Below are 15,611 nucleotides of genomic sequence, written 5' to 3' on the forward strand. Positions count from 1 at the left end.
GACTCCGAATAGTGTTTAGCGCGTGCTCCAGCATGTAAATGACTGTAATCGTCATGCTGATAATGGCATTGTCAGCGCTAAACATATTCGTCGCCATGTCGAAACTGTGCAGAAGGGTGCATAGGTCCGTGATCTGAGATCACTCCATCAGGGTGATCTGCCCCACCTCTGCATCTCGTTGGCCCAGGCTATACGTCATGACGTATTGCACCAGGGTTCTGCGGTGCTGCCACAGTCGCTGTAACATGTGGAGAGTTGAATTCCAGCGTGTCGCCACATCGCATTTCAGGCGATGAACCGGCAGGCCGAAAGACTTCTGGAGCGATGCAAGTCGCTCAGCTGCGGCGCTTGAACGGCGGAAGTGAGCACTGCAGACAGTTTCCGTGCCCTGGTCAGAAGGCCATCTAGGCCGGGATAGTGTGTTAAAAATTGCTGGACAACAAGGTTCAACACGTGAGCCATACAAGGCACGTGTGTCACCTTGCCCAGGCGAAGGGCCGCACCCAGGTTTGCAGCATTGTCGCACACGGCCTTACCAGGCTGCAGGTTGAGTGGAGACAACCATTTATTAAACTCGGACCGCAGAGCTGACCACAACTCCTCAGCTGTGTGACTCTTATTCCCAAGACATGTCAAGCTAAAGACCGCCTGATGCCGTTGCGCTCTGCTGCCAGCATAGTAATGAGGGGTGCGTGATTCCTTCTGCGCAGTGAGAACGCTGGTGGCCTGACCAGGCAGGCTTGGGGCGGAGGTGGAGGACCAAGATGAGGTGGAGGATGCAGAAGCAGTGGCGGAACTTGGACAGACAGAGGATTGACACACAAGTCGTGGGGACGGCAAGACTTGTGCAGCAGACCCTTCACCATCTATCACCATAGTTACCCAGTGCCCAGTCAGCGACATGTAACGTCCCTGTCCATGCTTACTGGTCCAAGTATCGGTGCTGAAATTCACCCGTTCACACACAGAGTTTCTCAAGGAAGCGGTGATATTGTGTGCGACATGCTGGTGTAGCGCGGGCACACCTTTCTTAGAGAAGTAGTGGCGACTAGGCATCTGGTACTGGGGCACAGCGACAGATATAAGGTCTCTAAAATCCTGTGTGTCCACTAGGCGGAAAGGCAGCATTTCTGTAGCCAACAGCTTACAGAGGGATAGAGTCAACCTCTTCGCTTTGTCATGGGTCGAAGGAAGTGGCCTTTTATTTGACCACATCTGAGGGACAGAGATCTGGCTGCTGTGTGTAGACGGTGTTGAGTAGGGTGTCCCTGGAAAAATGCAGCTTTGGGAGGAAAGTGCAGGCGGAGACATGATGTTGCCTTCATCCAAAGTTGGTGCTATCGATGTCTGAGAGAGCTGTACACACTCACTTGTTTCCCCTTCCAAACCAACTGACGACCTACCAAGCAAACTGCCTGTTGCGGTTACAGTGGTGGAAGTTGTGGGTGGAAAAACAGGTGTGACAGCTGTCCCCACAGTCCTAGAAGATGACGAGCGCGCGGATGCCCTGGAAGGGGCAGGCGGTGGATGGTTGGCTCCACTAGGCCGCATTGCAGCACGGTGAGCTTCCCACCAGGCCATATGATATTTATTCATGTGACGATTCATGGAAGAAGTTGTCAAACTGCTGAGGTTTTGACCTCTACTAAGATAACCATGGCAAATGTTACAGATCACATAATTTGGCCGATCTTTTTTTATGTCAAAAAAGGACCAGGCTAGGCAAGGCTTAGAGGCCATGCGACCTGTTGATCCACCCCGAATAATGCTCAGAGGCAGAGTGGTGGCTGAGGATGCAGTTGTAGACGTGCTACCAGTGCTCCGACTGTGTCCAGGAAGGCGCCAGGTTACTTCGACGTCGGTTGCATCCTCCTCCACCGCCTCTATTGACCTCCTCGAGTGTCTGACTGTGGGTTGACAGTAGGTGGGATCTAGAACTTCATCATCAATTGTTGTGTTTGCACTCCCCTCCCCCTCAGACCGAGTTTCTTCTTGCCCTGACCGAATATTTAAGTTGTCATCCCAATCGGGTATCTGCGTCTCATCTTCATCAGTATGTTCCTCATTGCCTATAACCACAGTTGTTGGAAAGGCAGCATTTTGGTAGCCAACAGTTTGCATTTTATGAAAGTCAACCTCCAAGCCATGTCATGCCCTTCTAAAAGCATGTATAACACAGCGAGGGGACTCCAACCACAGTCTCCCTCGTTGCCACTCACTGGGCCACACACACCCCACTTGACTGGCATCGGTTGAGCCCCCTTTTGAAAAAGAAAAAGATGCTTTGCATGAAGCACTCTCAAAAATACGCGTGCCTTTCCCGTCCCCTGGCTGACCCCGGGGAAGAAAAGTCCTCTGAGAGCCATGACTTGTTCATCTTGGTTCTTTTAGAAACACAGCGAGGGGACTCCAACCACAGTCTCCCTCGTTGCCACTCACTGGGCCACACACACCCCACTTGACTGGCATCGGTTGAGCCCCCTTTTGAAAAAGAAAAAGATGCTTTGCATGAAGCACTCTCAAAAATACGCGTGCCTTTCCCGTCCCCTGGCTGACCCCGGGGAAGAAAAGTCCTCTGAGAGCCATGACTTGTTCATCTTGGTTCTTTTAGAAACACAGCGAGGGGACTCCAACCACAGTCTCCCTCGTTGCCACTCACTGGGCCACACACACCCCACTTGACTGGCATCGGTTGAGCCCCCTTTTGAAAAAGAAAAAGATGCTTTGCATGAAGCACTCTCAAAAATACGCGTGCCTTTCCCGTCCCCTGGCTGACCCCGGGGAAGAAAAGTCCTCTGAGAGCCATGACTTGTTCATCTTGGTTCTTTTAGAAACACAGCGAGGGGACTCCAACCACAGTCTCCCTCGTTGCCACTCACTGGGCCACACACACCCCACTTGACTGGCATCGGTTGAGCCCCCTTTTGAAAAAGAAAAAGATGCTTTGCATAAAGCACTCTCAAAAATACGCGTGCCTTTCCCGTCCCCTGGCTGACCCCGGGGAAGAAAAGTCCTCTGAGAGCCATGACTTGTTCATCTTGGTTCTTTTAGAAACACAGCGAGGGGACTCCAACCACAGTCTCCCTCGTTGCCACTCACTGGGCCACACACACTCCACTTGACTGGCATCGGTTGAGCCCCCTTTTGAAAAAGAAAAAGATGCTTTGCATGAAGCACTCTCAAAAATACGCGTGCCTTTCCCGTCCCCTGGCTGACCCCGGGGAAGATAAGTCCTCTGAGAGCCATGACTTGTTCATCTTGGTTCTTTTAGAAACACAGCGAGGGGACTCCAACCACAGTCTCCCTCGTTGCCACTCACTGGGCCACACACACCCCACTTGACTGGCATCGGTTGAGCCCCCTTTTGAAAAAGAAAAAGATGCTTTGCATGAAGCACTCTCAAAAATACGCGTGCCTTTCCCGTCCCCTGGCTGACCCCGGGGAAGAAAAGTCCTCTGAGAGCCATGACTTGTTCATCTTGGTTCTTTTAGAAACACAGCGAGGGGACTCCAACCACAGTCTCCCTCGTTGCCACTCACTGGGCCACACACACCCCACTTGACTGGCATCGGTTGAGCCCCCTTTTGAAAAAGAAAAAGATGCTTTGCATAAAGCACTCTCAAAAATACGCGTGCCTTTCCCGTCCCCTGGCTGACCCCGGGGAAGAAAAGTCCTCTGAGAGCCATGACTTGTTCATCTTGGTTCTTTTAGAAACACAGCGAGGGGACTCCAACCACAGTCTCCCTCGTTGCCACTCACTGGGCCACACACACCCCACTTGACTGGCATCGGTTGAGCCCCCTTTTGAAAAAGAAAAAGATGCTTTGCATGAAGCACTCTCAAAAATACGCGTGCCTTTCCCGTCCCCTGGCTGACCCCGGGGAAGAAAAGTCCTCTGAGAGCCATGACTTGTTCATCTTGGTTCTTTTAGAAACACAGCGAGGGGACTCCAACCACAGTCTCCCTCGTTGCCACTCACTGGGCCACACACACTCCACTTGACTGGCATCGGTTGAGCCCCCTTTTGAAAAAGAAAAAGATGCTTTGCATGAAGCACTCTCAAAAATACGCGTGCCTTTCCCGTCCCCTGGCTGACCCCGGGGAAGAAAAGTCCTCTGAGAGCCATGACTTGTTCATCTTGGTTCTTTTAGAAACACAGCGAGGGGACTCCAACCACAGTCTCCCTCGTTGCCACTCACTGGGCCACACACACCCCACTTGACTGGCATCGGTTGAGCCCCCTTTTGAAAAAGAAAAAGATGCTTTGCATGAAGCACTCTCAAAAATACGCGTGCCTTTCCCGTCCCCTGGCTGACCCCGGGGAAGAAAAGTCCTCTGAGAGCCATGACTTGTTCATCTTGGTTCTTTTAGAAACACAGCGAGGGGACTCCAACCACAGTCTCCCTCGTTGCCACTCACTGGGCCACACACACCCCACTTGACTGGCATCGGTTGAGCCCCCTTTTGAAAAAGAAAAAGATGCTTTGCATGAAGCACTCTCAAAAATACGCGTGCCTTTCCCGTCCCCTGGCTGACCCCGGGGAAGAAAAGTCCTCTGAGAGCCATGACTTGTTCATCTTGGTTCTTTTAGAAACACAGCGAGGGGACTCCAACCACAGTCTCCCTCGTTGCCACTCACTGGGCCACACACACCCCACTTGACTGGCATCGGTTGAGCCCCCTTTTGAAAAAGAAAAAGATGCTTTGCATGAAGCACTCTCAAAAATACGCGTGCCTTTCCCGTCCCCTGGCTGACCCCGGGGAAGAAAAGTCCTCTGAGAGCCATGACTTGTTCATCTTGGTTCTTTTAGAAACACAGCGAGGGGACTCCAACCACAGTCTCCCTCGTTGCCACTCACTGGGCCACACACACCCCACTTGACTGGCATCGGTTGAGCCCCCTTTTGAAAAAGAAAAAGATGCTTTGCATGAAGCACTCTCAAAAATACGCGTGCCTTTCCCGTCCCCTGGCTGACCCCGGGGAAGAAAAGTCCTCTGAGAGCCATGACTTGTTCATCTTGGTTCTTTTAGAAACACAGCGAGGGGACTCCAACCACAGTCTCCCTCGTTGCCACTCACTGGGCCACACACACCCCACTTGACTGGCATCGGTTGAGCCCCCTTTTGAAAAAGAAAAAGATGCTTTGCATGAAGCACTCTCAAAAATACGCGTGCCTTTCCCGTCCCCTGGCTGACCCCGGGGAAGAAAAGTCCTCTGAGAGCCATGACTTGTTCATCTTGGTTCTTTTAGAAACACAGCGAGGGGACTCCAACCACAGTCTCCCTCGTTGCCACTCACTGGGCCACACACACCCCACTTGACTGGCATCGGTTGAGCCCCCTTTTGAAAAAGAAAAAGATGCTTTGCATGAAGCACTCTCAAAAATACGCGTGCCTTTCCCGTCCCCTGGCTGACCCCGGGGAAGAAAAGTCCTCTGAGAGCCATGACTTGTTCATCTTGGTTCTTTTAGAAACACAGCGAGGGGACTCCAACCACAGTCTCCCTCGTTGCCACTCACTGGGCCACACACACCCCACTTGACTGGCATCAGTTGAGCCCCCTTTTGAAAAAGAAAAAGATGCTTTGCATGAAGCACTCTCAAAAATACGCGTGCCTTTCCCGTCCCCTGGCTGACCCCGGGGAAGAAAAGTCCTCTGAGAGCCATGTCCACATTGTCAGTGGACAGACACGTGTGCTTATCTGCCAGCAGACCCACAGCAGCACTGAAGACAGGTTCCGAGAGAACGCTGGCTGCAGGACACGACAAGATCCCCAAGACGTACGTGGCGAGCTCAGGCAATTTATCAAGATTGGAAGCCAAGAATGAGCAGGGCTCAAGTTGCACAATAATGGCATGTTTCCTTGCATATACTCATATATCTGTGTGTCCTCCTCTTTTTCCTTGTCCAGCTCTTTTGTTTTCGCATGAGTATATGTCCTTGTCACTTTCCCATGTGTTGTGAGTTGTTTGTGACCTTTTGGACACCTTTGAGGGTGTTTTCTAGGTGTTTTTCTGTGTTTGTGATTGCCTGCCATTGTTTCCTATGCAGTTCGAGTTCGGTTCGTCGAACGTTCGACGAACCGAACTCGAACGGGAGGTCCGTTCGGCGAACCAACCTCGAGCCGAACCGCGACCGGTTCGCTCATCTCTACTGCATACACTAGTGGAGAATGAAGAACACATTGAAGAAGGAAATGACATCAGACCTTTTTGTTTTGTTCACTGATAAAAAACGCATAAAGATGCAGTGAGCAAAAACGCAGCAAAACGCAGCAAAAAAACGCACCAAATCGCGGCAAAACGCGTGCGTTTTTTGCCGCGTTTTTTCGACGCAGGTGCGTTTTTGTGCGTTTTTAGCGGCCAAAAACGCACAAAAACGCAGCGTCAAAAAGACACAGTGTGTGCACATAGCCTAAGTTTTAGCAAAACAAAAATGTAGAGTCATGCATATGAGATAAGAAGAAGATAAGAAGAGCATTTAGAGACAATAATAATCCTTGAGACTGTCTCTTATTCCGTAGGCTCCATGACTATAAACTACCATCAGATATACTTACTAATAACAATAAATCTTTAATGAAGAAATAGAGAAACTATTAACCCTTCTATATCAATTTCCCCCTTTTGTAAATGGTATAACCTTCACTACAGGGTCAGTAGGCGTCCAAACAGGAGCTGCTGGCTCATGGGCCTAGTACCCATGAGGGGTCTTCCTACCACTTCACCCATCCACCCTCAGTGTGGACACCTACTCCCGGTCAGCAGAGGCCATTTGGGGTCCGTAGTAAACTACAGAGGTTTCAATGCTGGGACTCTTAGAACATACATTATTCATTAGTTTAGGTAATGCATATATCAATGCTTTTACAGCTATATAAAGCAGTAGACAGAACAACAATATTTGCATACAGGTTTGTATAATGCCAGAAACCCAACCTGCTATGCCCTTAAACCAATTGGCTGGATTCATAAAAGAAAATGTATTTCCCCACCAGGAGTCCTTGTTGGCATCGTGCTCTTTTAACCATTTATCCCTAAGTTCACTTGTTTTCTGTATATCTGCTCTAACCTGAAGGTTGCCTGCAGGGTCAATGTAATGGCAACAGGCAGGACCAGTATGTATACTGTATGTATTTGTGTATGTGTATGTATATGTGTTTGTGTGTATATTTCTTCTTCCCTAATGGATTCCATAGTTTATTTTAGATAAGAGGCACATCTCTTTGTTTAAATTGAAACTAAAGGGTGCTTTACACATTGCGACATCGCTAACAATATATCGTCGGGGTCATGTCGTTAGTGATGCACATCCGGCGTCGTTAGCGACATCGCAGCGTGTGACACCAAGGAGCGACGATCAACGATCACAAAAACGTAAAAAACCGTTGATCGTTGACATGTCGCTCCTTTTCATAATATCGTTGGTGGTGCATGCCGCTGGTTGTTCGTCGTTCCTGCGGCAGCACACATCGCTATGTGTAACATCGCAGGATCGACGAACATCTCCTTACCTGTGTCCACCGGCAATGCGGAAGGAAGGAGGTGGGCGGGATGTTCCGGCCGCTCATCTCCGCCCCGCCGCTTCTATTGGACGGCTGCTGTGTGAGGTCACTGTGACGCTGCACGAACCGCCCCCTTAGAAAGGAGGCGGTTCGCCGGCAACAGCGACGTCGCAGGGAAGGTAAGTATGTGTGACGGGTGTAAGCGATGTTGTGCGCCACGGGCAGCGATTTGCCTGTGACGCACAACCGACGGGAGCGGGTACGATCGCTAGCGATATCGATAACGATATCGCAGCGTATAAAGTGCCCTTAAGCGAAGCTCAGGAATGTGAAACTAAAAAGTGTATGTCACACCCAGACTCTTATCCCCTTCACCTCTAGGCGATTTTCCGTTTTTCGTTTTTGTTTTTTGCTCCCCTTCTTCCCGTCCGAGAGTCGTATCTTTTTTATTTTTTTGTCAATCTTGCCATATGAGGGCTTACGTTTTGCGGGACAAGTTTTACTTTTAAATAAAACTATTAGTTTTACCATACAGTGTACTGGAAAATGGAAAAAAGATTCTAAGTGCATAAAAAAATGAAAAAAAAGTGTGACTGCATGATTGTTTTGGGGGTATTTTATTCACGGTGTTCACTATATGGTAAAACTGATGTGTCAGTGTGATTCCTCTGGTCGGTACAAGTTTGTAGACACCAAACATGTATAGGTTTACTTTTATGTAAAAAGTTAAAAGGAAATTCAGGAGTCTGTCCAAAAAAAGTGGCATGCTTTTTGATCCTTTTTCCGCGACCCATAGTGTTCTCATTTTCGGGTTTTGGGTTCAGTGACAACTTATGTTTTGTGTCTCGAGCTGACATTTTTAATGGTACCATTTTTGAGCAGATGTGCTGTTTTGGTTTCAGGTTGTTGCATTTTGCGCAAAGTTTGCAACAACCAATAAACGTAATTTTGGTGTTTGTATTTTTTTTTGCCGTGTACCAATTACACTAACTGATTTTATATTTTCATAGATTGGGCATTTCTGAACGTGGCGATACCAACGTATATTTTTTTTTTTCAATAGGGCAAAGGGGGGGGGGTGATTTCAATTTTGAAGTTTTTTTTTAAAAAACGGTTTTTGGTTTTTTTTTACTTTTTTTTATTTTACTAGTCCCCTTAAGAGACTATAAGGATCAGCAGTCTGATCGCTGGTTCATTTCTGTTGATCAGAGCTACAGCTCTGATCAGCAGAAATGCAACGTTCTTCTTACAGCTCCTGCTCTGTTGGCTGTAAGAGGAACTACGTCATGATAGCAACAGGAGTCGTTACCATGACAACCATCGGCTCCCCATGATTGCGTCACGGGGCCTCCAATGGCGGCTGGGAAAAGTGCGTTCCCCACCACGGCCATTTAAATCGCTTTGTCACATTTTGACAGCGCAATCTAAGGGATTAACAGGTGTGGGTGGATCACGGATCCACCTGTGCCCGTTAGCCGCACATTTCTGCTGTTCAAATCAGCTGACATGTGCAGGACTCACTGCCGGCTCAGTGCAGCAGCAAGTGGTGATTACCCCGACATGATTTATGACGTATCGGTACGTACGACCTAGGCCGTGAAGGGGTTAAAGCTGGGTTCAAAGGATACTAACATTTAGCCAATAGGCTCTATATATATATATATATATATATATATATATATATATATATATATATATATATATATATATATACATATATATATATATATATATATACACACACATGTGTGAATGCGAGAACTATGTAAACAATTAGGTTGCTACAATGTCTGTTCAAGAAATGCCCATATAAGTGAGAATGATGTAATAAACACAGACAGAGAAAGGTCTGTGTCTCAACTTGGTTCTTTCCCAGTACATACTTAGTCTCTACAATTTAGTCAGGACTCAAGAGCAGACACAACGTCTCTTAGATTGCAGTCACTGCTGCGTATGACTTGCATGAGGTTCGCATCACATCGCCCGGATCGGCCGTTGGCTCTCCTGACAGGGGCGAGTCAGCTGCATAAAAATGCATAAAGCTGGTATGCATTGTTTCGCCCAGACCGGTTGCCGGCTTTCCTGAAAGGAGCGGGCCAGCGGCATAAAAATGCATGAAGCTGGTTTGCATTGCATCGCCTGGACCAGCCGTCGATTCTCCTGACAGGAGCGGGTCAGCTGCACAGAAATGCATGAAGCTGGTTTGCGTTGCATCGCCCAGACCGGTTGCCGGCTCTCCTGACAGGAGCGGATCAGCTGCATAGAAATGCATGAAGCTGGTTTGCATTACATCTCCCAGATCGGTTCCCGGCTCTCCTGACAGGAGTGGGTCAACTGCATAGAAATGCATGAAGCTGGTTTGCATTGCATCGCCCAGACCGGTTGCCGCCTCTCCTGACAGCGGCGAGTCAGCTGCATAAAAACGCATGAAGCTGGTTTGCATTGCATCGCCCAGAATGGTTGCCGCCTCTCCTGACAGGGGCGAGTCAGCTGCATGAAAATGCATGAAGCTGATTTGCATTGCATTGCCTGGACCAGCTGTCGGCTCTCCTGACAGGAGCAGGTCAGCTGTATAGAAATGCATGAAACTGACCTGCTCCTGTCAGGAGAGCCGGCGACCCGTCCGGGCATTGTGTGATGCAATCCTCGCGTGAATCACACGCAATTGTGACTCCAGACATAGTCCATGTGGCGACGACAGTACCAAAAATTGATTGTGTGACTGAAACCCCTCTAGAAGTTCCCCCACTTACACCAGATTTGATACCATTTCTTACCAATTGTGAAAACTCCAACATGTCACCACTTATTGTCCACAGTTTGCCAATTTTCTTCAAATCTTTTATCATGTATTGGCCGGGAACGATGTGAACTTTACATAACTGTTTTGCTTCCGTTTCCTAAATATAAGAAGATTTTCAGTTTGATTATAGATTAATAAAGACAAAAAAACCCAATAAGACAACACTCATAAAACAGCATAAATGATATAATTAGCAGGGCAACAACCCGATCCGCACAGAGCAATGGAATATAACAGGATATCACCGTGTCCATACTGGTTCAAGGACACTTCACAGACTGTGCACACTGTGCAGAATTATTAGGCAGTGAAGATGTTGACCATATTGTCATTTTTATGCCGATTTTTCACCACAGCGCTGTACAAACATGAATTTTTATTGGATGAAGATTAGGTGATGTATATTTGTGTAATGTGGAGGGTGCAGCTTAAAGAGAGACCACCCTTTATCAAAGTGTGCAGAATTATTAGGCAGGTTGTTTCTGCTATGTTTATACACTTATGAAGCAGAGTTTCTGGCTGGAATTCCTCAAAGATCAGAAATTTTACAATCGACTGCAATTTACAGTATTACAATGTTTATTAAAGAAATTACAGATTTATATCCCTTAGGTGGCTTAACGTGAACCTGTCACCACTTTTATGGTGTATAAGCTGTGGCCACCACCACTGGGCTCTTATATACAGCATTCTAACATGCTGTATATAAGAGCCCAGGCCGGGGGTATAACATAAAAACACTTGTGGCGCCCTGGACTAGCCAGGTTGTCACAGGTAACACACACACACCCCCACCCCCACTAGACAGTTACATTAGCCAAACACAAAACCCTTGTTGCCTCCCTCCAGGGTCTGATGTCCACACTAGGTGAGGCGTGGCCAAGCGGTTGGCCCCACCCACCGAGGAGTTCACAGCCCTGGAGGCGGGAAAAGTGGAAGAACAGTTGAGGAGGTCGAAGTGAGAGGAGTAAAGTGGAGAGTGTCTGGGTTTGTGGCCCTGGCACAGACAACAAGGTTGGCAGACGGTGGTGGCCGTCTGCAGGAGTGGTGGATCGACGCGGAACCGTAGGACCGGGGTCGGGCGGTGGCCGAGCGAAGTGAAGCCAGCACACACAGGCAGGGCCATCGGACCCCGACTAGGCTTGGAGTTGCCGTCAACAGTCAAATCCGAGTGTGACAGGAACCCCAGGGGTTTCTTAACAACCAATGACCCGTTAGAAGGCAACCGTCTGCATCGTGAGGGTATACAGCTACCGCCAAAGGCTAGAGACCCAAGGGCCAGTGCCTGCGGGCAAACGGGCTCCTCCGACATCCATACACCGGGGAGCGGACTACCGTTGGGGACCCATCGTAGTCAATACAGTACACAAAGGTGCAGGGAAAGACAGCCGCCATCACCTGTCCGGGGAGAGACACTGCAGCCAGCTGCGGGACCCGTCCATCCAGCCGTTTGGTTTACCGGAGACTTTGTGCATCTCTTGCTGAGTGAGTACACCCGTGCCATCCGGCACCGCGCCGCGCTGTCCCTGCAACCCTGCACCTCACCTACCCTGCCTCCCCGTCACACCACCGGGCTCCGGGACCACCAACCCCTACCCACGGAGGGGGAAAACAACATCCCAGCTGCTCCCTACCATCGCTCCCGGGATCCCCGTCACCAGCAGCGGTGGTGCCCATCTTCACCACAACCCGTGGGTGGCGTCACGGACTAAATCCCCAAAACAAACCAACCCCCCTTTTCACTCACAGGCGAGGAGCGCCGCTCGAGTCCCCGGATCCGGCCCACCGCTTGAGCCACCGAGCAACAGCAGCAGCGCCGGACCCGAGCGTTAGCGAGCGCAGCGCCCCGCCGCCCGCGACAACTTGGCGCTGCGAGCAGGGTTGAACCGATCTACTTACCAGTAGAAGTGCGCCTTGTGGTCCCCGCCGGCGGCGTCCGGACGAAAATTTTGAAGCACCGCCATCTTTGGCGCGAAAATCTCCCGCTCGAGCGTCTTCCCCGAGCAGGGAAGGCGCGAACGCGAGGCCCTGCCCCCAACAAGCGGAAGTGCTGAAGAGAACCAAGGGGGGACGGGAAAAATATGTCTGCGCCCAACAGAGCTGTTGGAGGAGTGGCCGCCAGGAGTGGCCGCCGCCGCACCCGTAGATGGAAACGGGATAGCCCATGCTCCGGCCGCAGGAGCGGGGGAGGCCGCGGGCCCAGCGGTCGCCCAGGTGATGCCGTTCTCCCTGCCCTATGTGCCCAGTGCTACCTGGCTACCGCAGTACGATGGGAAGCCTGATGCTTTGCAGGTGTTCCGGAAAAAGATTAGCCCGGTCCTCGATTTATATCCCTTGGCTGATAGGCAACGGGCAGCGGTAGTGCTAGGGCAGCTAACCGGCGCGGCTGAGCAGGAGGCGGAGACCTGGATCGACGCGGACCGGGCCTCGGTGACTACCATTTTCGAGAAACTACAAATCGCTTTTGAGACCCGCACAGAAGCGGAGCTGCGGATGCAGTTTTATCAGTGCCGACAGCGGCCTGCGGACAATATAAGAGACTATGCCCTGCGCCTGCAAACACTGAAGCGGGTGGACACTATTAATGAAGCGGACAGCAATAAGATGCTAGTGGAACAATTCCTGCAAGGGCTGGGGTCCGCGGAAGACCGCAAGCAGCTGCTGCTGTGGGCCCTAGAACATCCCAATCTGGATGAAGTGCTGAAAGAGCGGGCCATCAAGTCCCTGCAGGCTCCAACGCCAGGCGCTCCTGAGGTGGCCCCGTGGCCGGCTGAAACCGCTCCCATCACGGTGGCACCTCCTCTCCCAGCTCTACCAGCCCCTGCAGCGCCCGTCGGGATGATGGAGGAGCTAGCTGCCCAGGTCCGCCGCATGGATGGAGACCTAGCCAAGATCCTCGCCACACTCCAGCTGCCGTCGAGAGTCAAACCCCCAGGGAGGATCCAGCTCGCCGACAGCCCGGAGGACGTCCCCTGGATGCAGCGGAGAAGGACCAATGACTTACGGTATGGGCCTCCTATTTGTTACAGGTGCAGCAAGCCTGGCCACTACTCGAGGCGGTGCCCGTTAAACGAGCAACCCCTGGGGCGAAGGGCCAATCCTCAGCAGTAGACACCAACGGCCCCCCGATTGGCGAGACCGGTACGTCGGAGCTCGCCCCATCATCCCTTTGGCAGTGGATGGCATCCCGCTCATGGCCCTCTTGGACACAGGATCACAGGTAACCACTATACCATATACACTGTACCAGCGGTATTGGGATACTGACGAACTTGCCCCCTCTGATGATAGCCTGACCCTGGTCGCAGCCAATGGACTCCCTCTAACCAGGGCTGTGGAGTCGGTAAGCCAAGCCTTCGACTCCGACTCCAACTCCTCAATTTCTCTTGCACCGACTCAGACTCCTACATATATTGCTTATAGTTAGGTGAAAAATTTATTGTAGGACATGAACATGTGTATGTGAACATCAGACATTTAATAATTTTTATGATACAATAATCAAGGTATTTAGATAGAACATAAAATATTTTTATTGGAATACAACTTTAGAACACAAAAAACTAATAAATTGTAAATATGTAATACACTATGTAATATACAGTAGATTACATATATATCTTGTGTGTGTGTGTATATATATATATATATATATATATATATATTACATATTGTATTACATATTTACAATTTATTAGTTTTTTGTGTTCTAAAGTTGTATTCCAATAAATATTTTATGTTCTATCCAAATATCTTGATTATTGTATCATAAAAATAATTAAATGTCTGATGTTCACATGGTACTACAATAAATTTTTCACTTAAATATAAGCATTATACTAAATATTATTTAGTAAAATATTCAGCACATTCTGCATTGCACTACTGTCCCCAATTTATTATATATTTTAGGAGTCGGAGTCGGTGCATTTTATACCGACTCCGACTCCACCAAAATGAGCTCCGACTCCGACTCCACGACTCCGACTCCACAGCCCTGCCTCTAACCCAAGTGGGATACAAACAAGTGACCCTGACCGTGGGACGTGCGGAGTTAAAAGACCAAGCGATGATTGTGGTGATGAATGAACCTAGTGACCATAACCCAAATGTAATCCTAGGGACCAATGTGATGGAGCATTGTATGAGTGAGGTGCCGAGTCTGTTGCAGCAGTTGGCCGCCACAGCAGGAGGAGGCAGACAGAAGGCTGTGCAGCGTGAGATCCGGGCCCTTCTGTATCGGCAGCAAGTGAACTCAACCGGTGGAGAGATCGGTAGAGTAAGGGTGATGGATGTGGCCCCCTTGGTAGTAACACCCCGAAGTGAGATGATGATTTGGTGCAGGGCAGCAGTAGGCCCCCAGGGGCGCGACTACCTGGCGATGGTGGAACCCACGCCGTCTGAACACTGGCCCATGGTGATGGCGGCCAAAGGGGTGGTTCACGTTAAAAAGGGGAGAGTGCCTGTAAGAGTGCTGAATTGTGGGGAAGAGGAAGTCAGGCTCCCCCGTTACGCCACCATTGCCAAGTTGCTCACCCTAGATCCTCACACCATTCGCGAAGCCGTCCCTCCTACCTCAGCATCCCCTGCCAGTAACCATACACCCCCTGAACAGTTAGAGGAGTGGTGCCAGGAACTACATGTAGGTACTGAAACCACACCCACGCATCACAAAGAGGGGGGGGTATACAGGGTATACAGGGTAGTGCAAGAGTATGAACAGGTCTTCAGCAAGCACCCATTAGATTTCGGAGGGATTAAGGGGGCTCAACACCATATCCCTACAGGCCTACACCCACCCATCAAAGAGAGGTATAGGCCAATTCCGCCAGCACACTATCAATGCGCCAAAGACATGTTGAGGAACATGAAGGAGGCAGGGGTCATTCGGGATAGTTGTAGTCCCTGGGCAGCCCCACTGGTGCTGGTAAAGAAGAAAGACGGCACCATGAGAATGTGTGAGGATTACCGGGAGATCAACCAGATCACGCATAAGGATGCCAATCCTCTCCCCCGTATCGAAGAGTCGCTAGCTGCGCTGAGGACTGCTAACTTCTTCTCTACCCTTGACCTTACTAGCGGGTACTGGCAGGTAGCGGTCGCACCAGAGGACCGTGAGAAGACGGCATTCGCCACTCCCATGGGACTCTGCGAGTTTAACAGCATGCCGTTCGGGCTGTGCAATGCCCCTGAAACCTTCCAACGGCTCATGGAGTGTTGCCTGGGACATCTCAATTTTGAAACGGTCCTAATGTGACAATGTGATCGTGTATTCCCAGATGTACGAGGCCCACCTGGAACATC

General features: G+C 50.0%; 1 protein-coding gene across 1 annotated transcript in view; it reads right to left on the bottom strand.

The window, feature by feature from the left end:
- Positions 1-15,611, bottom strand: part of LOC142249827 (stabilin-1-like) — a 281,112-nt gene that overhangs the window by 254,989 nt on the left and 10,512 nt on the right. The window contains exon 4 of the mRNA XM_075321739.1: positions 10,282-10,404. Coding sequence (XP_075177854.1) covers positions 10,282-10,404 — 123 coding nt within the window. The remainder of the gene's footprint in view (positions 1-10,281; positions 10,405-15,611) is intronic.

The sequence above is a fragment of the Anomaloglossus baeobatrachus genome, chromosome 8 (assembly GCF_048569485.1).
Source record: "Anomaloglossus baeobatrachus isolate aAnoBae1 chromosome 8, aAnoBae1.hap1, whole genome shotgun sequence".
Taxonomy (NCBI): domain Eukaryota; kingdom Metazoa; phylum Chordata; class Amphibia; order Anura; family Aromobatidae; genus Anomaloglossus; species Anomaloglossus baeobatrachus.